General features: G+C 36.7%; 1 protein-coding gene across 2 annotated transcripts in view; it reads left to right on the forward strand.

Annotated features, from left to right (window-relative positions):
- The window catches only part of CPNE8 (copine 8), a 227,624-nt gene that overhangs the window by 14,608 nt on the left and 187,966 nt on the right, over positions 1 to 25,050 (forward strand). For both annotated transcript variants that reach the window (XM_058743122.1, XM_058743121.1), the window contains exons 2-3: positions 16,638 to 16,678; positions 18,688 to 18,734. In XM_058743122.1, the coding sequence (XP_058599105.1) occupies positions 16,638 to 16,678; positions 18,688 to 18,734 (88 nt within the window). The remainder of the gene's footprint in view (positions 1 to 16,637; positions 16,679 to 18,687; positions 18,735 to 25,050) is intronic.

Consider the following 25,050-nt stretch of genomic DNA (forward strand, 5'->3'; position numbering starts at 1 on the left):
AACAAACAATGCAAAAGCTTGCAATATTAGGAGAATTACCAAAATGTGGACACAAAGTGAGCAAAAATGCTCCTGGGAAAATAGCACCGAGTGACTTGCTCGACATGGGGTAGCCGCAAGCTTCAGTCTGTAAAAAAAAAACAACAACAAAACAAACAAACAAAAAAAACACCACAGTTATCTGTGAAACACAATAAAGGAAATCAAAATAAAGTGAGGTATGCCTGTATACCATAAAATAGATTCCCAAAGTGGAATTAATAATTTCTTCCTTGGAGTTCCTACACTACATTTCTTGTGGTTTTCTTTTATTCTGACATAATTATGTAGGTTTTTCGCATGTTTGTCTCTATCAGCTTCAAGAGTGCAATATTTGTCTTACCATTGATTTTCACAAAACCTGTGTGCTTTGCACATGGAAGGAGTTTAATAAACATTTGCTGCCTTATGGACAGATTGGAAGAATAATTCTGGACACATGAATTTACACGTGTGTAAAGACATGAATTTGTGTATATCTGTACTTTAAAAATATTGGTTTGTATATATAATAAAAGCATAAAAATGACTCGTCTTACTAGTATAATTTGATAAAAACATACAATGAATCAAACTTAGTTTATCTAAAACATCCCATAAAGTTTTATTTGTGAACAATTGAAAGACAAATAAATAATTTTAAATGAACTTACTTTGCCTCCAAGTAACAAAACTAGTTTTAGAAGTGGACACTTAGTACTTTCTGAATACTGACAGGTGATTTGCTTCTTTAATCTGGGATGAATAATAGGTGAAAAAGAAAAATGATAGAATTTGTATGTATGGGGATATCATATATAATATACCCAAATAAGAACATAAATGAGCAAATCTTTGACCCAAGGAAGATTTTGTCTTGGGGAGAGCTGTTTCTAATAAATAACTTGGTGAGCTGATAAGGTGCATCGACCTGATGGTTTCACTTAGGTATAATCTTGGGGAAGGAGATCTGTTTGGTGGCCTGGCCTCTTCGAGAAGCAACGGGTTTCTTATCTAATGGATTTTCTGTCAGTCCCTGTGTTTTTGTTCCACCAATTTTAGTTTTGTGCCATGAAGTGGTAAAACAAAATTTCAGAAAAGTCTAAATTCAACTAAAAAAAAGTATTAAGAATGGGATGATGGAAGAGGAAACAATGCTTTCTATAGAAAAAGGAAAAAAAAAACCCTCACAGAACTTCTTCTCATGTGCACAAGTAAAAAATGAATATATTACTTAAGTCATTATCCATCAACCACATTGTTTCCTGCACTTGTTTGGTGATAAAGTTTTGTTGGATAGGCTAAATGGTTTACAAAGTGCTTGTGACACAGCTGAAGTATCTAAGCGCTCAATTGATTGTATTTTGCCTAAAATGTTATATCCTGCCTGATTACAAATCAAATCGTTCCAGAGACACTGACCTCAATAGTGGTTCTTACTAGGAAAACAGAAACAAAAACAAAAAACAAAATTATGAAAGTGTTTTGTTTCGGTGAGGGCCATAAATGGATGAATTAGTTTAATACACGATGATATGATGATGATGATTGGTGAATATTTTCCAGTACACATATAAAAAGCTGTGATTTAAAAAAATGAAATTATTGGGTGGTTGTATCATTTTCATTTGGGGGGAATGATTTACACCATCTGTTCTAAACTAGGGTTATCATTATAAGAATTGATTCAGAGATTTTTCAGACTGTGTATGGGCACTCCTTAGAATTCCAGTTTGCCTCCCTCAAGGGAATGACTCCTCAACTCCATTTTCTCTATCCCCCCCAAGTCCCATAGAATTTCTGTCAGTTGAGCCTCAAACCTTGATCTCCTGCCTCTTCTACTTCCACGTTAGCTCTTTAATGTGGCCGACTTCTCTGGTTCTGACTGGGCCCAGACCTATCTGACTCCTGCGGACACCATGGCAAACTGTTTCAACCCCACATCTTGTTCTGTCCCCTTGCCTCCCTCCTGCCACGAATCCTGCTCTTTGGGCTACTAGAGGCCTGTTCAGAAAGCACAAATACCATCATACTCTTACTCCCTTGTGTTATACCCTTTAATTGTCTATGCATTAAGGCCATGAGAACGTTACAAACCCTCACTTAGCTATTCAGCCTCTTCTCTTTCTCTCTATGTCCCATCACCCTCTTCTTCCCCCACTGGGCTCTAGAAACTCTTTCCAAAACTCTAAGTCATTTCAGACCCCCTGTATTTCCTGAGGCAACTATGATGCTTAATCCTTGTTTTTTGTGGCAATAGTTCTGCCTCACTTTATTATCTCACTCGATAGATAGAATCTACTGATGGTTCAGGCATCACTCTCACTATGAAGACATTCCCTGATCCTTCAGGTAGAATTGACTGTCCCTCCTTTTCTGTCTTATGTGATGAATTTGTTATACACATTCCACATTCTGCTGCACGTATTTGTTTACGAATCTGTCCTCTTAATAGAATATAAATAATCCAGGGTCAGGAGCCCATGTGTTCATATCACAGTCTCCAATGCCAAATCTTTTTTCTGTCATTTAGTAACTTAGTGTTTGTTGAATAAACATTTGAGAGTATCAGACAACTATTACATTATAAATTCCTATAGGACAGGAACTGTGTTTTCCCTTTGTATCCATTTAATATCTAGTAAAATGTTTTGCATATAGATAGTGTTTACTTATTTATTCAATGTATAGTTGACGAAAGGAAAGTAGAGCATCCCAGATGAATGGAACCATGACTGGAAGGCATTAGTACAGGAAAGAGAGTAACATCATTTGATTTGAAAAAAAAAAAAATCAGTTGTATAAAGGCAGGAACAATTGCCTATATCTGTTTCACTGTGTTATTTTTAGGATTTGTATAATATTATAGGCAGCATGGGTTCATAGTTGCTTCTGAGCTTTATTTGTTTATATATTTATTTTTTTGGACCTAGATGAGTATTTTTGAGTCAGGGGAAATTCCTTGTGTAATCATTAGTAACAAGTATAACAGATGGTATTAGAAAATTATTTTCCATCATCCTGTCTCACCTGGTCATTCATGTTTACAAACAAATTTCCTTTCCAGATTAATTCTTTCTGTTTAAAGTTTTTTTTTTTTTGATGTTTATTTATTTTTGAGAGACAGAGAGAGAGAGAGAGAGAGAGAGAGAATGAGTTAGGGAGGGGCAGAGAGTGAGGGAGACACAGAATCCAAAGCAGGCTCTAGGCTCAGAGAGCAGCACAGAGCCCAACGTGGGGCTTGAACCTGCGAGATGTGAAATCATGACCTGAGGTGAAGTCCTGACCTGAGCTGCAGTGGGCACTTAACTGACTGAGCCACTCACATGCCCCCTAATTCTTTCTATTTAAATTCTGTTGTTGATTCTCAGATTGCTCTTAAGGACATTTCAATTGTTCAATGATCAGTGATCCAAAGAAATTACAGAAGATGTTACTTAAAATCTGGAGGACCAAAACTCAGCCAATCTAGCCTTACCTTCATAGGCATATTATTTTTCTCATTGGCATAACTGTGCATTGATTAATAAATCTTAAAGAGAGCTGACTCAAGACAACCTTACATATAAAGATTCTTTTTGGCAATATTGAGCCTGGAGACACATTACTTCTTTCCCACATAGAAGCAATATGTTGCTCAACAGTTAATAGATAAACAGTTAGAAAGCCTAGTCATGTGACCAATATATTTTTGAAATGGTGCACAGAAGGCAGCTACCTCTGAGCTGATGTTGACAGAGTAGTGTTAGCCTTCAGCTTTTTACTTGGTGGTGATTTGTGGACCTATCACGGTCACTAGCTCTTAGTGTTTGGACAAGTGATTGTCACCTGCAAATATACTTTGTGCAATGACTCTGGGAGAAGTAATAAACCCTGAAAATTGTTTAAAATATGTGCAAGGTCATTGCCCACCTAGCTGTTAGCAAGTGAGCTGAAAGCAGTTCCTGCTTTTAGAGCAAGCAGGAGGAGAGATTGGGGAAAATGATGATACCTAGTCTCAAGTGTTGTAACATAATAAGGGAAATGGTGTAATGTATTAAGGAGCAGAGCACAGGTTTAGAGATGGAAATATCTGTATTGAAACTGCAGCTCCATATATTGCCAACTAAGTTTAGGTAAATTAATCTCTCTCAGCTTTGGTGTATAAGTGAGAATAAAAGTTCCTTCTTGTATAGTTGCTACAAGGATTGTATGATATAAAATCATTTAAGTGTATAGAAAGTTCCTGTCACTTAGCAAGGAACTCTTATTTTTATACTGGTTTTCAACAGAAATAGTTGGAAAACAGTGGATCACCTCATGAAGCTGGCAAAGGTTCTCTAAAAAATCTATTATTTTAGAAAAGTGCTACATGCTTGGATAAAAACCCATGTGCACATGCACACACACATAGACACACATACACAGACATATACACACAAAACCAAGCAGCACCGGAAAGAACAAAAAAGAATGTACAAATCACCCCAAATCCCGCCCAGTGATAGAGCATATCAACCTAGGCATCTCTTTGTGCCTTTTAAAAATTTAAACAGTATCTTTTTAATGAAAAAAAAAAAAAAAGATTACTTTTTGAGAGAGAGAGTGAGCCGGGGAGGGGCAGAGTGAGAGGGAGACTGAGGGTATGAAGCAGGCTCTGTGCTGACAGCAGAGAGCCCAATGCAGGGCTTGAACCCAACGAACCATGAGATCATGACCTGAGACCAAGTTGAGGCTTAACCGACTGAGCTAGCCAGGCATCCCTCTTTGTGCCTTTATTTAGATATATTTAAAGACTATATCAATTTATATCCATGTTATGATGACTTAGACAAGATGGTAGTCTGCTTTTTTTTTTTCTTGGATTTTCTACTCCGGATATAAGTACCTGAACTTGATTTCCTTTCTAAAAGCCTGGAGAGCAGGTACTAGAGCACACGACTCCACGTGAATGATCTCCGCTGCCATCCCGATAAATCCCTTTCCACCGCCTCCACAGAACCCTCACTGCTATTGTTAAAATGCTCCTGTTGACATGCCACTGGAAAGTTTCAGGAGGCCTCGCATGTGGTCTTGCTGTCTGCCAACCCTGGATTCCTGTTCATTGCCTCATGGTGTTGTTCTCTGCTGATTTGTCAGGGCTTTGTGGTTCAGTTCTTTCCACGGGGACTGCTACATTCCTAATTCTGGGTTCCATAAAACATCACCATGCTTTCATCCTAAGTTTCCCTCTTTTATGTCACTTACAACTAAATGAGCCTTAATTCACGCAGCTAGTATTTATATCACAGGAGAACACTATCTTAGTGTATTTGTATGTCATTGATGACTACTGAGTATGAACTTCATTTAGCACGTTCAGTGAGTAACTGTATTTCTTCTCTTACAAAATGCCTATTCACTTCTTTAGCCCATTATTTACAGAATGCTTTGCATATTTATAGCTTTAACATTTTGTCCACCGTATATGTAACAAATATTGTATTTTAATTTTAATTACTGTATCATTTCTGTGTAGAAGTTTAAAATGCATTTATTAACTGTGGTGCCTGGGTGGCTCAGTTGGTTGAGCACCCAACTCTTGATTTCAGCTCATGTCATGATCCTAGGGTCTCAGGATCAAGCCCCACCTCAGTCTCCACACTGAGCATGGAGCCTGCTTAAGATTCTCTCTCTCTCTCTCTCTCTCTCTCTCTCTCTGTCTGTCTCTGTCTCTGTCTCTGTCTCTCACTCGCTCAGCCCCTCTCCCCTGCTTGCTCTCTCACTAAAATAAAAAAAATGCATTCATTATCAATGAATCAATGTTCTCTGAGCTTTGTATAAAGCTTAGAAAGTATTCTTCCTGCCAAGATTTTAAAAACAGTATGTTAAATTTTCTTCCAGTCTTTTCTAATTGATTCTGGCTGATGTTATATTTTCCATAATTTACTCTCAAATATTTCAGCAGAGACAGTATCATATAGATGTGTGTGTTAGATTGTAGAGTTAAATCTAACGTATCTTAGGACCACGTCCTTTGGATGTGATCTGGTAGTATTTGCAGTTATTCAGAAGTCCACACTCCAGAAGTGCCTACTCTGGACTGTTCTACTCTCTTTATCTTGTTCAACCCTAGAGGGTTTTGTTATTATGGATATCAGAAATGATCAGATTTGTGGGTTTACCACTTTACGCAACTAGACGATCATAATAAAAAAAACACCAGACAATAATAAGCACTGGAGAAGATATAGAGAAATTGCAACCCTCATTTATTGCTGGTGGGGATGTCAAGTGGTACAGCTGCTTTGAAAAGTACTTTGGCAGTTCTCCACATGTAAAAAACAGAGTTATCATGCGATCTAGAAATTCCACTCCTAAGTATATACCCAAGAGAAATGAGATCATGTGTGCCCATAAAAACTTGTATGCAAATGTTCATGACAGCATTATCGACAAGAGCCAAAAACTGGAAACAGCCCCAATGTGTATTATCTAATGAGCATGTGATATATCCATACAATGGAATATTATTTGTCATTAAAAAGGAATAAAGCACTGATACTTACCGCAACATGGATGAATCTTCTTTTTAAGTTTATTTATTTTGAGAGAGACAGAGGAGAGAGAGAGAGAGAGAGAGAGAGAGAGCGTGTGCACGCATGTGTTAGTGGGGGAGGGGCAGAGGGAGAAGAGAATCCCAAGTAGGCTGCATGCTAATAGGGGGGCTTGATCTCACAAACTGTGAGATTATGACCTGAGCCGAAATCAAGAGTCAGATGCTCAACTGGCTGAGCCACTCAGGTACCTCCAATATGGATGAATCTTAAAAACATTAGCCTAAGTGAAATAATCTAGTCACGAAAGATTATATATTGTATGATTTCATTTAGCCAAATACATAGAGACAAAGTGGATTAGTGGTTACCAGAGGCTGTGGAAGGTGGAATAGGGAGTGATTACTAATGGGTAGGGGTTTTGGGGGGTGGATGTGGATGGTGCCAATGTTTTAACATGAGACAGTGGCAATGATTGTGAAATATACGATAATCAATCATCACCACTGTCTCATGTTAAAACATTGGCACCATCCACATCCACCCCCCAAAACCCCTACCCATTAGTAATCACTCCCTATTCCACCTTCCACAGCCCCTGGTAACACTTTAAAAGGGCGAACTTTACAGTAAGGCAATTATATCTGAGTAAAGTTGTTGTAAAAGAAAGATATGTATATTAGCTAGAAATATTGCACGAGTGAACAGGTCACATACATACCTCATGAATCCTGTGATTCTGCCATTTGTAGTGGTGCTTTAGGCCTAAGGACCTCCTTGGTTATAGGCACAGAATGTTTAGAGGATTCTCTAGACTGATTTGACCAGAAGGTTAGTTGAATCTTGCTACCAGAACATTGTCACATAAGCCTTACGGTGCTATTTGGAATGCCTGAAATCAGCAATAGAGAGCTGGAACTTGGTTAAACCTGTAAAGCATATTGCCTGACTGTTTTGAGTTCCACTTGGTAACAAATGTTTCTTTGTCAGAATTTGGTCTGAGTCTTGGTAGCAAGGTTATAGTATACTGAAAGAGTTGCATAGTCCTCACAATACTTCAGCAATTGAAGGCAACAGACAACTACCAAAAAGTCCACATGGCATAGAAGAATTATTAACAGTTGATACCTAGGAAAATTATTGGCTTTTATGTATTCATCATGTCTCCAATTGCTTTTTACTGAATTATCTCGTTAATTTTGAAAGATTTTATTAACCAATTCTCTTGGTTTTTTTCCCCCTAGGTACAAAATTAAATCTGCAAGCAATGATAATTTGCAATACTGTGTCTCATTATCACTTTATATCTTACTCCCTAGTGCTTCCAAAGTGATGAATGATAACATTAGTTGCAGTTCATTTCATTTTGTTCAGAATGTAGCAGGTATTTAGTGCTATGTTAAGGAGTTTGAAGTTTTTGTAGATGTAATGGATTTTATGCAATGAAGCCATTTGATTAGGTTTTACTGTGGAGAACTTTCTCTTGGAGGTGTCTTGACAAATGAACTGAGATACAGGAGGCAGAAAGATGACTTAAAGCTCCAGGGTCTGGGAAGTAGTTGGGACTTGGAAACAGAAGCCAAGGTGGAGAAAAAGCATTAAGGGAGAGAGGGATAGGGAAATGGGGGGTTGGGGAGGATGACTCTGGACTCTGGCTTGGAAGACAGAGATGTGAGTTGGATCGTGTTGCTGTATTAGCGTCCTGTGTAACAAAGGACCACAAACTTGTTGGCTTAAAACATCAGAAATTTATTTTCTCACAGTTCTGGAGGCTGGAAGTGTGAAGTCAGTAGCGGAAACCGAGATGCTGGCCAGGCTGCTCTCCCTCTGGGACTGTGATGGAGAATCCCTTTCTTGCCTTTTCCAATTTCTGATGGCTCCCAGCATGCCTTGGCTTGTGGCTGCATCATTTCAGTCTCTGAGGCCAGAGTCTTCTAATCTCTTTCTGCTTTGTTCATGTCATTGTCTCTTGTCAGTGTCAAATTTCCCTCTGGCTTCCTCTTATAAGGATATTGTGATTGTGTTTGGGGCTCACTCAGATAATCCAGAATAATCTCCTCATCTCAGGATCCATGTCTATGCAGGATTTTTTCCTCTCACATTAAGGCACTTTTAGGCTCTAGGGATGAGGACCTGTCTGGTATGTTTGGGAGGAAGCATTATGCTGCCTTCTATGGTTGCCACTTACTGAGATATGAAATGGAGCCACAAGATTGGGGTAAATATAATGAGATTAGTTTTGTGCATGACTTTTTGTTTTTTAAGGAGCTCCATGTTCTGTTTTCAGTTTCTTTTTATCCTGCCCATTTTTTTTCTTTTTTCTTCTCTCTCTCTCTCTCTCTCTTTCATTTTTATTTTTATTTTTTGGTTAAATGTTATGTATCACTTCTCTAGGTGAAAGAAGAGGATTGGGTTTTGTACCTTTTTCTGAAAGCTCGTATTGCCCCAAGCTGACCTTACATTACTTCAAACCAATGGGTTCTTCTGTTTACCTTAGCTCGGGCAAACCAGAGCTCTGATATGTCACATTTTAAAAAAGCCTGGGTTTTCTTTTAAGTAATTTCCAAGAATATCAATCATACTGAATGCCTCTAGAGAAGCATAAAACTTTTCAGCATTATCTGCCCCTGAAATTTCTTTTAATATCAAAACCAAATTCAACCCATTCAAAGGTTGAAAATAGATTTTTGTCACTAACTCGTTCAGCTCGGCAGTACTAATAAATACTTTAAACAGCCAATTTCAGCAAAACTGAGAAACACTTAAAGCTTATTTTATTTCCAGTTTTAGTGGGGTAATATGTACCACACGTGATAGAGTTCTCCTTGGTTGCTCAGGCTATGAGAGGCAGCTCTCAAACTGAATTTTTAGTCTATTTGCACAACTTCAAACCTGAAAGTCTATTCTTATTTTCTTGAAAGCCAGATAATCTTGTTAAGTACTTTCCAATGACCCTATCCTTCAGAATTACTTGGTATCTTAGAGTCTAGCTGACTTCAGCTTTTCAGTAAGCTTCAGTTTTTTTTGTTTTTTTTTTTTTTCCTAACGTTTATTTCTGAGACAGAGAGAGAGCATGAACAGGGGAGGGTCAGAGAGAGGGAGACACAGAATCCAAAACAGGCTCCAGGCTCTGAGCTGTCAGCACAGAGCCTGACGCGGGGCTCGAACTCACGGACCGCGAGTTCATGACCTGAGCCGAAGTCGGCCGCCCAAACGACTGAGCCACCCAGGCGCCCCATGCTTCAGTTTCAAAATACTTCATTTTTTCATTTCTAAAAGCTTTACTTTTTGCCTGTGCATAATCTGTTTGCCCTTTGCCATAGAAATTGTAGTTTCAAGGCACCTGGGTCGTTCAGTCAAACTTCTGACTCTTGATTTGGGCTCAGGTCATCATCTTACAGTTGTTAGACTGAGCCCCATGTTCGTTGGGCTTAGTGTAGGGGTGTTGAGCCTGCCTGGGATTTTCTCTGTCCCCCTCTCTCTACCCACTTTCCCGCTCATGCTTGCTCTCTGTCTCTCAAAATAAATAAATAAACTTTTTTAAAAAAGAAATTGTAGTTTCAGGAAAAATATTTTTTCCTTAAATTTGTGTGCTAAATTTCCAGAGATAATATTTGTTCAGTGAATAATAAAAAGATGACTACGTGAGTCAAAGAGGATTAAATATTACATTCAAATCACTTCAAAGATGGGATGCATTTTCTTTCAGTTGCTCAAAAAAGTTTTGATTTCCTTGTTTTATATAAAAAAATCTGGGGGTACCTGGGTGGCTCAGTTAAGTGTCTGACTTTAGCTCAGGTCATGATTTCACATTCGTGATTTTGAGCCCCATGTTGGACTCTGTGCTGACAGCTCGGAGCCTGGAGCCTGCTTCGGATTCTGTGTCTCCCTCTCTCTCTGCCCCTCCCCCACTCACACTCTGTCTCTCTGTCTCTCTCGCTCTCAAAAATAAATGGATTCTGTGTCTCCCTCTCTCTCTGCCCCTCCCCCACTCACACTCTGTCTCTCTGTCTCTCTCGCTCTCAAAAATAAATGAACATTAAAAAATAAAAATATTAAAAGTATCTGAAAACCATTTTGTGTGTATGTGCATTAAAATATGTGGTGTGTGTGTGTGTGTGGATATAGTGGATACATATATATATATATATATATATATATATATATATATATATCAAGAACTTCCTCGTTCTAGTCTATAAGACAATATAATGCCCAGAGTAAGGACCCTGGGCATGGCCTAGTGACATGGAGCATATTTATGATGCCAGTAAAGAAGTCATAGGTTTTTTCAGTTAATGGATTACTTATTAGGGCAAAGGCCATAAATGCCACCTTCTTCTGTTCTTCTTTCCATAATAAGATACTTCACCATACCTAAAGTGAAAAATGCTGATGATTTTGACTGGATACTAAAACCATTCGCTCATTCAATTGGTGCATGTTGAGCCTGTGCTTATGTGCTAGGTTCTGTGGCTGCCTAAGCATTGTTTGATAAAGACCTTGAAGGCAGTCGATGATGACGAGACTATACTGAATAACAGGTAAATAAAAGGCTCCCAATAATTTCCTAAATTTTAATTAAGCCCAGAATCATTCTGTTTATAGATACAAAACAATTTTTCAGGAGAGATTATATGATTCAGAGATGTGGTTCTCTGTCCACATGTGGAAAATTTAAGCTGGACCCTGTTTGTTTATAGCTTATATTTTTGCTCCTATGGAAAATTAAATAGAACAGTATCTTATTTGGCTCTATTCATAAACTATATTTTTGTTTTAATTAAAAAATAAGTAGATCAATTCCAATCATGTATAGCAGTATAACCCTTTATGTGTAAACTTTGTTGACCACAAGTAGCTGTACTTTTGGAGCTCACTTCATATCTTCAATTTGAAGATTTAGTCCCTAAAACAACTATGTTGTGTGTTTTGTTAAATTAGCACTTTAGAAGGTCACAAATAGCAAAATTGTTTCTACAGTGAAACTATTAACTTTAAAATTCATAACATATATAGAGTAGATTTTCTTGTCCAAATTGCATTTGTGTTAGAATGATATGTTTCCCTTTTAAAGAATTTTAAATCAAAAAGAATATTTATCAGGTGATTTCATTTACTGAGTGGGAAAGAACGAGCAGCATGCCTACAGCTTTTAGGTTAACTTGCTTACAGATCACTTTATCTTAATTGATCATGTTATTCTATGATCATTGTACATATGAAGTATTAGAAGTTCTAATAATCCACTCATAAAGCCAAATTATATATAACAGAGATGGATACTTGAACTTTTTATTTATTTTATTATTATTATTTTAAATATTTATTTATTTAGAGAGAGAGGGCGTGAGCATGTGTGAGTGGGGAAGAAGGGGCAGAGAGAGAGGGAGAGACAGAATCCCAAGAGGCTCCAGGCTGTCAGCAAAGATCCAGATGCCGGTCTTAATCCCACAAACCATGAGATCATGACCTGAGCCAAAATCAAGAGTCAGATGCTTAACCAGCTGAGCTGCTCAGGTACCCCTAACTTTTTACAAATAAGGTAGTTCAAGATGTTCATTTTTTAAGGTTTTAATTATGTAGACATACCTATAAATTGTTTTTTCCCACTAGTATATTTTTTTAAATATAGGATAAAAGCTAACCATTGTCCGTGATTTGTTTTGATGTTGTATCTTAGTCAATTTGACTGTTTTTAGGTTACTGTTCCTTCTCCCCATAATCTACTGTTATTTTCTATACAGTCCAATGTTGCTACTTAGTTATTTCTGTGAATTTGTCTACCTAGCACAGTTCAGGTTTCTTCAAATAAGGGAACATGTCTTTAATATTTATTCTATCTTTGGTAGTGTTTAATTAGGTCTTGGGCATAGAGTATTTGCTTGAAAAACACTTGCAGAATTGTCCTGAAGCTTTAAGAAAATTACTATTTTCCAGTGAGAAAAAGACAAGCCTGAGAGGTCGCTTTAAGGGACTAGTCAGCTGTTCAGTATGGGTCTTGGAATGATAATTAATAATAAAAACTACAGGGGTGCATGGGTGTCTGAGTCGGTTGAGCATCTGACCCTTGATTTCTGCTCAGGTCATAATCCCATGGTGGTGAGATCAAGCTCTGCATGGGGCTCTGCACTGATCATGGAGCCTGCTTGGGATTCTTTCTCTCCCTTGGCCCCTCTCTTGTGCTGGTCTGTGTGTGTTCTCTCTCTCTCTCTCTCTCTCTCAAAAAAAAAAAAAAAAGAATTAAAACTACAATGATCAAAAAAAAATTGTAATTTTCATGTTGGTCACTCAGTATAGTTCTGTGCTAATAATGATATGAGAACTATCTTACAATTGGAAGGTGACGGGCATAAAATCAGAGAAGGCAGGGTTATAGAAGGAGCTGACTTGTCATCAAGGGGGTAGCTTGATGTATCATTCACTGTTACAAGGGATCAGTACCTATGAGGATTGAATAGTTAAGGGGGAGCCAGGGAAGCCTTTCTCCTGGATGGTCCTGGAAAGGTGTTACTAAATTCTTGCTTATCTGTTCTCCTATTTCAGGTTTCGTTCAAAATACACCTCTTCTGTTAACCTAGTATTTCTTCATGCAGGTTAGAGTTTAATTAATTGGGCCTCAGTTTTAGTGATGCTATTTCAATTGTACTCTTTTAAGTCCAGGCATTTTAATTGAAATTTGAGAATGAATGGTTACTAGAACAACTCAGGCAATTCGTGGATTATAATTTTGATTGGGTTATTTCTTCAGGTAAGTTTTCTTCTCATATACTGTATTTTTCAATAATTTATTTTCAGGACTTTGCTCTCTTTCTTGTTTTGGCTACATCTAGATTTACAGAATAGAAAGATACATTCAGGATTTTTAATCTATTGAAATGCAACATCACATTATAAAATTATAGGCATAAAGGGATAGGTATCCTGACTCAAGCAAATGACAACCCCATGGAGGGAAGAGTAACTTTCCCATATAAATGTTAATGAGTGGTGTGTGTGTGTGTGTGTGTGTATGTGTGTGTGTGTGTGTATGTGTGTGTATGTGTGTGTGTGTGTTGTTTCTTATAGTGCCTCGTATAGAAAACTAAGACATTTTTCTGTGAATAAATACGGTTATGTTTGGCCTCTTATCCTAATGTCTCTATTCTGTAGTCAGGATCACTCTTCATATTGGTCTATGGACAGGAATTCATTTTATTTTATACTCCAGTGGCTCAACCAGTAGATGTAATGGGAGACCTTCCAGATTTCCCAACCCTCATAGGAAAATAAGTTGTTTCTTTTGGACTTCTCCAGACACTGTGGCATTTTGTAAAGAACAGAGAAATCCAGTTCAGAGATACAGAAGGGTTGACTCCTTTGGATTAGTCAGTCCCAGGCTGTGTGTACTCTTATTCATTTATTCAGTGCCTCTGAGCCTCAGCTTAGCTTCTTTTTTTTATAAAACAGCCTTTGCAATAACACCTCTTATTTTACTTAATGTGAATGTGCTTTATTTTTAATAGGATGTTGAAAAGGTAAAAACCTTCATTCCTATCATCAAACCAAACTTTGTGATGCATTTTGGTAATTGCTGGCCTTTTACAGTATATATACTATTTAAGAATATTTGCCTTTTCTGAACTTTTAAATTCATACATGTTTGAATTTTATTAATGAAATTTATTGTCAAACAGCAATGGGAAAGTCAAATTGCAAATTTCAGGGGCTAATTTATGATGAGATTATGGAGTTTTATTTCTCATCATATATTGAACCTAAGATTTTTTTATTTCTTTATTTTTGGCCTTACCATGTGTAATATGGACCATAATGGTTAGAAGAAACCATGTGACCTCTAGAATCTATGTTTTAAAATATTTGTCTTTATTATTGATAGAAATCCATTATTGTATATTTGGGGCTAAAAACTGTAGTTTTTTTTTTTTTAAAGAAACTGTAGGGTTTTTTTTTAAAGCATGGAAATCACATTATTTTCTTTTAAATATGTGTATAATGTAGTTTTTGAGTCCCAACCACAATGCAATATTTTGCACTGTCTTCTCTCCTACATTTTTATGAACTCTGAAAGGAAGAGCTAAATTACATTTTTAAGGACACTAATGAGTGAAAAGCTAGACATATGGGAAGGGCTGAAGAACTTCCACTTAAGTGGAGAAGCACCTTTGTAAATATGTATCACAGTAATTTTTCAAATGGAAATGCTTTAATTTACTGTTTGCTAACCATTGCTGGAGTCACTATGTCTGCTTAGGATACAGAGGATTATTTTAATTTGATTTTTGACTAGTGGTTCTTTGAAGCTGACTTAATTCCAAATATAAATATATCTGATATTTTCTCTTCCTTTTAGGAACACTTCAAGACATAATGTCATTTATTTTGGTCTGTGCTGCATTGTTCTGTTGACTGTTTTAATTTTCTCTTTGTACAGTGATTCTATGGATGCAGTAACTTTTGAGAACCTGAAATAAGAAAGGATATCATTGGATAATATCAAAGGATAACATTGATATTAAAATAGGCCTTTCAAATACCATGGACAGCACAGATATATGCACATGAGTAGCAGTCCTGAGTGGAGGAATAAGACAGTTTGTAAATATGAGATTTTTAGTATAAGTATTAAGAATAAAAATGTAATTAATGATTACAAATTATTACCCATTAATAAAAGATGAATATGAAATTTAACTTTGGAACCTTTAAATCATTCTAGATAGCCACATTTTTCATGCAAGGATATAGCTTCAAATTACTACGTTTTAGGAAAAAATATGGTTTTGATGGAAACTTTTCTTTTTTATCAAAGTTTATTTTTGAGAGAGAGAGAGCGCAAGTGGGAGAGGGACAGGGAGAGAGGGGGACGGAGACTTTGACGTGAGCTCTGCTCTGACAACAAAGAACCCAATGCAGGGCTTGAACTCACCAACTGTGAGTTCACGATCTGAGCGGTAGTCAGATGCTTAATTGACTGAATCACCCAGGTGTCCCTAGATGGAAATTTTTCTAATTGTCTTATTAATCAGGGCACACCGAGTTAACTTTTTTGATTACTCAGGGTTATTGTTATGAGCATATTGTTATGAGCATAAATGACAGCATTACTGTCATTGAAGGTAACAGGATACCCCAGTACCAGAGGAACTGAGACCTTCACAGTTACTGATTTTCCATTTTTATTCTGGTTTAGATACAGAAATACCTGTAAATAAGAACCAGTAGATGCTAATGATGGCCTCTTCTACCTTTTAAACATTTTCTTCTACTGAAAAAATCTTTAGGCAAGATCTGTATGTTCATCTTGAATTCCCAAACCACAATAGCAGTGTAAAATTCCTCAGAATTGATGTCACAGAAATGTCAATAGATGGTGCTTCCCTGTCACCGTCTAATTGTGTGAACTAATGTGATCATGTGCTCTGAATCCAAAACAATTTTTCATCAGTAACAGCTCACAGTTCAATTCAGGAAACATTTCCGACCATCTGTATACTGATTAATGAAGGGATAAAAGCAAACTTGATATAGTTAAATTTCTTTCTTTTTTTTTAATGTTTTATTTATTTTTGAGAAAGAGAGCATGAGCAGGGGAGGGGCAGAGAAAGAGAGGGGGACAGAGGATCCGAAACAGGCTCTGCACTGACAGCAGACAGCCCCATGTGGGGCTCGAACTCATGAACCATGAGATCATGGCCTGAGCCGAACTTGGATGCTCAACCGACTGAGCCACCCAGGTGCTCCAATAGTTAAGTTTCTCAAAGAGATTTTAATATAAGAATGTGGAGCGTTTTTGATATCAACCAGCTGTAGTACAAGACTGAACAAATAGGCCTCCCTCACCCTGGCTTCCTGAACTTCAGTGATGTTCGTTTTGAATAAGTATAACCAGATCTTTGGTGAATTTTTATTTAGTCATACGTGTATACATAATATACATATATAATGTGTATATAACGTATATCAAAGACCTATATATTACAATATATACTCTATATGTATTACATATATAATCTATATAAAGGTTACATATTTATATACATTTATGTATTTATGTAAGTGTTTTGGCCTTATATTCATTTAACATTTTCTTTTATTCAACAGAAATCTCCTTGACAGAGACACATTCTCCAAATCTGATCCAAGTAAGTATCTTTTACTTGCTTTTTTGAAACAGTCTACTTATTTTTCTTACTTGATTTTGCAAAATTTGTATGAAACTTATAGCTCTTGCTTATTTTTTAATTTAATTTTTTTAAGTTTATTAATTTTGAGAGAGGAGAGAGCACAAGCACTAGCAGTGGAGGGAAAGAGAGAGAGGGAGAGAGGAAATCCCAAGCAGGCTCTGCCCTGTTAGGGTGGAGCCAAATGGGAGGCTCTATCCTAGGGAGCAGTGAGATCTTGACCGGAGCCCAAGTCAAGAGTCATATACTCAACTGACTGGGCCACGGGGGCGTCCCCTCCCCTTTTTATCTTAAATACAGTTCTTGTTTAAATATTTGTTTTAAAGCGCAGACAGCGCGAAGTGGGATAGTCTCAAGCCCTGCATCTCATGTACCTGGGCAGTAGTCTGGCTAAAGACAGGGAGTTGCTTAGCACTTTGAGAATAAGACAAAGATACAATGGGAGACAGTTCACTTTGAAATTGGAACCTCATGGTATTGCCATATGGTAGAAATTATATTTGAAAGGCGACCATAATGGACCATAATTTTAAGTGATTTAGCCCCAGAGTAAGACTTTTCCTCCTCCTCCTCCTTTTTTTTTTTTTTTTTTGTAAATAAAAGGAGTATGCAAAGGCAGGTTTAACCATGGATGTGCTGAATTTTTTGATTCCTAATTACATATATTGAAAAACTGGAGATAACTTGTCAAATGAAAAAGATAGTTTAAATTAGAAAGCAGCTGCAGTAATGTGCACATTAACAAGTGTTTCCAAATCTTGTAGTAGTTACAAATTAATATCCTGCACCTCTTCATCTCTACAAATATGTGGGCCAATGTGGATTAATTACAGGTGGAAGGTTTTGTAAGATGTTAGAATTCTTGAGGTACTCATTGGGGAAAAAGCGTTATAATTTGTGGGTATTAAAAATTCCCGGGGCTCACTTGACAAATGACGGGGAAATTTTTTATCCCTTAATCTTTACCCCAAACACTTCATTTCTCTTTTTGTGACTTCCTTTCATGGTTGACAGGCTTTCTGACCAGTTTACAAATATTGAGGGTGGGAGTTGTAAATGTCATATGTAGACTGTGATATGCTCTAGATTGTCCTTCTTGTGATGACACTGAGCATTATAGGTATTGTAGGAAGAGCTTGCCTTATGTCTAGTAACATAACGAAATATTTCAAACTGTTAAACTGTAGTTTAAAGATTTATGTATATGTGTAGAATAATGTAGATGAAAACATTAGCGAATAATTATTACATGTTTTTGTGCCTAGATCTATGCATGTTAGGTTCTAAAGATCTGATATAGTTTTCATTTCATTTCATTTCACTTATTTTATTTTTTTAGGTAGTTTTTACCATTTGATGTTTTACTAGCAAGTTTCTTATAAGAAGAAGGCTAGGAATTAGGAATTTTTTTGTTTTTGTTTTTGTTTGTTTTTTTTTGAGAGCAAGCAAGCAAGTGAGCAGGGGTGGGGAGCAGAAGGAGAGAGAGAGAGAATCTTTTTTTTCTAATTTTTTTTTAATGTTTATTTTTGAGAGAGAGAGAGACAGACTGACAGAACATGAATGGGGGTGGGGCAGAGACAGAGGGACACATAGAATCTGAAGCAGGCTTCAGGCTTTGAGCTGTCGGTACAGAGCCCAACACGGGGCTTGAACCCATGAACTGCGAGATCATGACCTGAGCTGAAGTTAGTCGCTCAACCAACAGATTGAACCACCCAGGTGCCCTGAGAAGTGGAGAATCTAAAGCAGGCTCCGTGCTCAGAGATGAGCCTGACTCATGTCTCCATCTCATGACTGTGAGGTCATGACCTGAGATGAAATCAAGAGTCAGACACTTAACTGACTGAGCCACCCAGGGACCCTCAGAAATTATTTTGATGTAGCTTTCGGACAGCTGGAAAAAAATTGTATACATTCATATGTTGTATTTATAAAAAGACATTATACATTTATTTTTTCATCTTTTATAGTTTGTGTCTTATATGTACAAGGAGTTGGAAATAAAGAATGGAGAGAGGTAAGAATTAAAAAAATTTTTTAAATCATTGTACTGGAAAATGTGGTATAAGTTAAAATTTGGTCAAGGTGATACTGTCTTGATTTTAGTTATTTTAAGTGTTCTTCAACCCAAAGATTGGATTTTTTTAATTTATGAAAGTCATCTTTGTGTGTGTGCGTGTGTGTGTGTGTGTGTGTGTGTGTGTGTTATTTTGGAGAGCAAGAGAGAGAGCATGAGTGGGGGAGAGGGGTGGGGGGTGAGGTATTGAGAGAATGTTAGGCAGGCTCCATGCTTAGCATGGAGCCCTATGCGAGGCTTGATCCCATGGGATCATGACCTGAGCTGAAACCGAGAGTTGGAGACTCGACCAACTGAGCCATCAAGGCACCCCGTGTTTTGTTTTTAATAATCCTCAATGTTCGCCTGATTTATGGCCTTCTTACAGAATAGTCTAGCCTTGAAACTTGTCTCTGTCTAAAGTAAATTTAATAGTTGCAATCCTTACATAATTGAAGTCTGGATTTAAGTCTCACTTTTAGAAGTCAACTGCTGATTTTATAAAATATTACTTTAAAGGATTTTAAGTGTGGAGCTTGATATTAACTATCACCTTCTTTTTGCCAGTTAGTAACTTATTGTTTGAAAATGAGGTAGAAACTCAGTTTCCTAATGCAGACCTACTTTGTTTAATGAAATAAAAACAAGGAGGCAGAATTATTTTAGTTAATTTATATTCTAGAGTATCTCTCCTTTCAAATGGAAGGATGATCACTGGAAGAGAGGGGGTGCATATTAAAATAAAAGGCATTTCTATCTGCTTGTAGTTGCTGGTTATCCCAGGAAGTTAGCGCATTGTTTTAATGAGGTTACAGTTTCTGGTGAGATTTCCCTAGTGAGATCTGTGCTATTTGTTGCCATAGATTGCTTTGCGGCCAGCCATTTTACCAGCGTGTCTCAACTGTGAGATAGAGGATAAGAATAGGTCATTGTAATTTATTCTCAAAACTGGCAGAATAAACCAATTCAAAAATTGCCCCTACTGATAATGGGTCAGTGGGATAGTGAGCACCAGTTTCTCATATTTAATTGTTGCTAGACATTTCCATGTGATATTTTTCTCAAAGTCTATTTATACAAATGTAAATTCATCAGCTTTACCTTACGGCCACTGCCTCTTTGCTCCACGTATAGCTAATGGCATCACCAGCCAAAATATCAAACTGCAATTTTTGCAGTCACTCTTGACTTTTCCTCCCACACCTTTCTTGTTTATCAGTTATCCAGTGGTGTGAATTCTCTTTAATCAGAAAAAAAAATCTCAAATGAGTCACGTCCTTCATTCATTCAGACCTATGTTATCTTAGTCTTCTCTGTTACAACATTCTCGTGAGTGCATGCTTCTCTCTCATTCCTCTAATATTTTCTGTGATTGTTTTCCTAAGAGATATGCTGTCTCTTGTCATTCACTCTAGAGTTCCCTTTCTCAAAGGCCTGGGGCCATCCAGTGGAACTGCTGACTGACCATAAGAGTCAGGCTAGCTGGGGGTAAGCACTTACTAGGAGTGTTCAGAAAACAACATTACTGGAGGGGCCAATAAAGGAACTGAGATAAACATTCAAAAGGTATGGGACCAGGCATCTGGGCCAATACAGATCCCTAGTGAAGAGGCTTTTCTGTTGCCTACACAATGAGATATGAATTTCTTTCTTACTTTATAAGATCTTTCATAATAATAATGACTAATATTCTAAGTTGTTTAGATATATTGACTAATTTAGTTTGTACAATAACCTTAGGAGGTAGAGACTATTATAATTCTTATTTTACACACGAGGAAACTAAAGCACAGAAAGCTTAATTGATATTATGAAGTCTACCCACTTATAAATACTGGAATAGGGATTTCAACCCAGGTCATCTGGCTCCAGAGCCCTTGCTATTAGATCACCTTGCTTTGCAGAATCCTTATCTGATCCCAACATTCACATTCTGGTTTTATTGATGGAAGGAAATTCTAGAAATTGATTTTTGGGTTTTATTCTTATTTAAGCTTGACTCTGAATGAAAGACAAATAGGAAAAAGGTCTACTATTTAGGGAAAATAACCATAATAATAAAATAAAACAGAAAACACTATTGTTCTTGTTTATTTTTTCTCCTTGAAGGAGTAAAAAGAGTTAGTAAGAGGGAACAATACTCAAAGGGGGCATAAGAAAAAGTAGAAATTGCAAAAGTGATGAGAAGTAGGACCCAGAATTATCTAGTGTGGATAGGAGCAGATGGAGGAAGATGAAGAGAAAGCAGTTAAGAGGCAGTTTCAATAGACAGCATTTAAGAAGAATTAAGTGTTAAAAACTGGAGAATAGTCTGGAACAGTAGAAAGGAAGTGCCAGATGCAGGAGACAAGCATTTAGGAGCTAAAATCCATTGTATTTAACAGCTAATTGAACTTGCTGGATAAAGGAAAGGTGTGAAGGAATTAAATACATTATGTATATTATTAAATCTCCACAAAACCATGTGAGAAAGACAATTTCCTTATTTTGAGAGCCAGTGTGATATAGTGGCTAAGGAAGTGCACTTGACCTCCCTTGTTTCTTAATCTGTGATGTGGGAAATGGTGGAGATTCTAGCATATGGTGGTTCAGAGGATCAAATGTGAACCACTGATAACAGTGTCTGGCACATAGTAAACGTTATATGATTAAGGATACATGGGGACTCTAAGAGATCAAAAAAACTTTTATAAGGGTAACAAAACTAGTAAGGGGCAGGTCAGTAAATTCCTGCATTATAAAATTCTGTAGAATTCATTGCACAAGCCCAGCTGTTGATGGGAAAATGACCTATGGGATTTACTTGGCCTCAAACCTAATATGAAGCAGTGGTGTTACGCAGCTGCTAAAAGGCTAATGCAATCTGAGGATGCGGTGATGGATGTGCAGCGCTTGCATCGAAGAAGATAATGCTGTTATGTTGAACTACATGAGATTGTCATTTTCGCATGTCAAAAACGGTCGAGTGTTGGCAATTTCATGTGATTCAATCAGATTCTATTGTATTTTGCTCTGGTGGGAGCAAATCTGGAGTGTTACTTCTCAGTCCTCCATTTGAGACCCCCAAAATGCCAACTATGTATTTTAGGAGGGTTACCATCTTGAAGAAAGGGATAGAGGCTATGCCATAGGAATAAAGGAATGTTTAATCTAAAAAATGCAAAGACTCTGACTATTCAGAATAAATGTCTTTAAAATCTTAATGTATTTTCATTTAGAAAATGGGAGTACACTTACCTGATGTTGAAACAAACAAGGAGGAAACAAAAAAAATTTGGCTCAAAGATGGAGAGACAGACATTATTTAATCGAATGTGAGGAAGACGTTTGTAACACTTAAGAGTATCCCACGGTGGAATGTATGTGGATATAGTGGAACTGTATGCTGGCACTAGAGTGGATGTCCTATATCTGGAAGTAGTCAAACGGGCTGGACTAATTCACCAGGAATGAAATTGGTCTCAGTTCTAATTTCCTAACTAGTCTGCTTTTTTATGAGACTGTAGGGTTCAAAAGAGTTTTCTAGTCATTTTATCAGTTCTTCCAATCATCTTTCAAGTATTGAACATTATTTTACAAGATGACAGCAAAAATCACCGTGGTAACTACACTCAAGATATTTGGAATCAGATAAGCAAAACAATATTATAGATACTTTATTAATAACTTTAAATCCATCCACCCATTTATCAATTTGACATATTTTTAAGTGCCTGTTATGTGGTTGCAATGGTGGGTAAGATTTTTAAATAGATAGTATTTCTGCCTCAAGGAGCATGTCAAATATGGTAGAATTCTACCAGCAACTTTAGTATATCTATACTATCAATATACTGATTTAGGTATCACAACTGTGTCATAATATAGCAGTTGTGTTTGTATTTGAATTTAGTTATATTCTGGAAAAATACATAGTAATTAGCTATATGATTTTATGTTCTGGGATGAATTATCTTTAGATAGCAAGGATTAATAAAAAAAGGAGCTTAAAATATGTTGAAATAAATGCTCCAAATAAAGAGATGGAAAAAAATATTTAAAATTGATCTGTAGTTGAAATCTGCAATTTAAAAATTATATCTGACACTATTAGAATTACCTGCATATCTTATATAAATTCTAATGACTATGAATTATCAAAAGCTCTTGAAGTAATTGATCTTTTAAAACTAAAATTATATTTCAGTGCATAACAGTTTTGGAGCTAGAAATGATACTTAAGTGCCATGAATTATGAAAATATGAAAACCTCTTGGTGGCAAGTGGAAACTGCAAAGTGTTATCCCTGAGGATGCACACTTAACTTTGAGAGGTTCTGAAAATGTTGCAACTAACTTCTTTGAGTTAAATTTTAGTTATCCATAGGTAATCTATTTTGTGAATTACCTTTTTTTGTAACATTCTTTTTTTTTTTAGACTTTATATATTTATTTACTTTGGGGGCAGGAAGAGAGAGAGAGAGAAAGAGAGAGAGAGAGAGAGAGAGAGAATCTCAAGCAGGTTCCATGCTGTTGGTGCCAAACCCGACAAGGGGCTCAATCTCAAGAACCATGAAATCATGACCTGAACGGGAATCCAGAGTCCTATGCTTAACTGAGTGAGCCATTCAGGTACCCCCGTGAATTACTTTTAAATATTTAAAATTATAGAGTTGGTTTCAGATTCTCTAAGTTTGTATGTGATAAAAGAAAGCAAGCTGAAGTTTTTATAATCCACAGCGATCACAGTTTGGAGGCAAATCTGCCACAGGTTGATTACTGTAATTTGACATTGTCTCTGCTTCTGAACCATTCCTCTGACTTTGAGCTATTTTAACATGTATTTATCTCCATACTGAATAATATATGTATAAAATATGAACACACAAACATATTCAGAAAGGATGAGGATATCGCTCATAGCCCAGCTTAAACGATACTTTACCTATTTGACTTTTCTAAACTTCACAACTAGAATTTCTACCTTGCCCCTTTGAAATTCTGTAATTTCTGTATGTTTCTCACGGTCCTTGTCACCTTCTTCTTTATATCATTCAACAAATATCAGTGTTTTTTTTTTTTTTTTTTGTGAACATACTGTCTTTGGAATCTCAGCTTCACTTCTTAACTCAGTGCTCCTTAAAGGTCAACCTCTTGCACAATAGCATTTAGGATAGGGCTTTGTTCTTACAAGGTGCTCAGTTAATATTTGTTAAAAGGATAATTTTGAGGATACCCTCAAACGTAGGCACACACTCAACTCTCATGGTTTCAGAACTTATGAGTTGGAACAACCCCTGTAGATCATTGGGTGTAAAGGTCACATTTTTCATGTGAGAACATTTATGTGGTACACTACCTAGTCATGAGTGCTTGTTCTTCAGCTCCTGATCATAACTTTAACTATATACTTTGGAATGTGAATTACAGCATCCATTGAAAACATATTTACCTCTTGAAGCTTAGGGGATACAAGTTTCATCCTCTCCTTTTTGTTCTATAAAAAATATTAGACTGAATGATCTAAGGTTATTGATATAGGACTGGCAGCTCCCTACAATCTTTAGGCATGCACTATGGCTAAGCCCCTGAGGGTCCTGTATGGCCACTGACACCACCTTTGCTCTTGGATTCACGCTGCAGAGCAACTGAACATTCTGTTTTGTTTAGTCTTCTTTTCTCTTTTTTTAAAAAGATCTTAAGGACAATATACTGTTGAGCATTCAATCTGCAGACATTGTACTCTTCTCATTGGCATTTGAAGGATTCTTGCGGTATATGTCATGACTTCTTCACTGTGATTGCTTGAGGGGATTGTAATGGAAGACATGTGAGGTTCTCTTACAAGAACACTTGCATGGCATACAGTTGAAAGAATTTTGTAGTACCAGTATCTTCGATGGTGTATATAGTCAATATTATGGCATTATTATTTTAGCAAAAATATTTTGTGTGCCCCTCAGGAAGATACCCTATACACTCATTTGAATTCCCAAGGTCAGCCACACCAGTGTTGGAAAGAGACCTTTGGGCCTTGAAATTTTTCTGTTTAGAAAAGGACGTAAAGTAGATTGACAAATATTCCTGGTTACAGATAACTAAAAGCTGTGGCTTAATATAAGTGGTCCATTCTTTATAAGGCTCAGGGAAAGTCAATTAACTCTATGAGTATTCTATGACCCATTGAATAAGAATCATACTTTGATAGAACTTTGCTGATTATTAGTTGAAGAATTAGTAGAATAATTTTGGTCTTGAGTTATTTTTTTCCTGCCATTTATTTTTTATTTTTCCAGCTT

The sequence above is a fragment of the Neofelis nebulosa genome, chromosome 8 (assembly GCF_028018385.1).
Source record: "Neofelis nebulosa isolate mNeoNeb1 chromosome 8, mNeoNeb1.pri, whole genome shotgun sequence".
In the NCBI taxonomy this organism is placed as follows: Eukaryota; Metazoa; Chordata; class Mammalia; order Carnivora; family Felidae; genus Neofelis; species Neofelis nebulosa.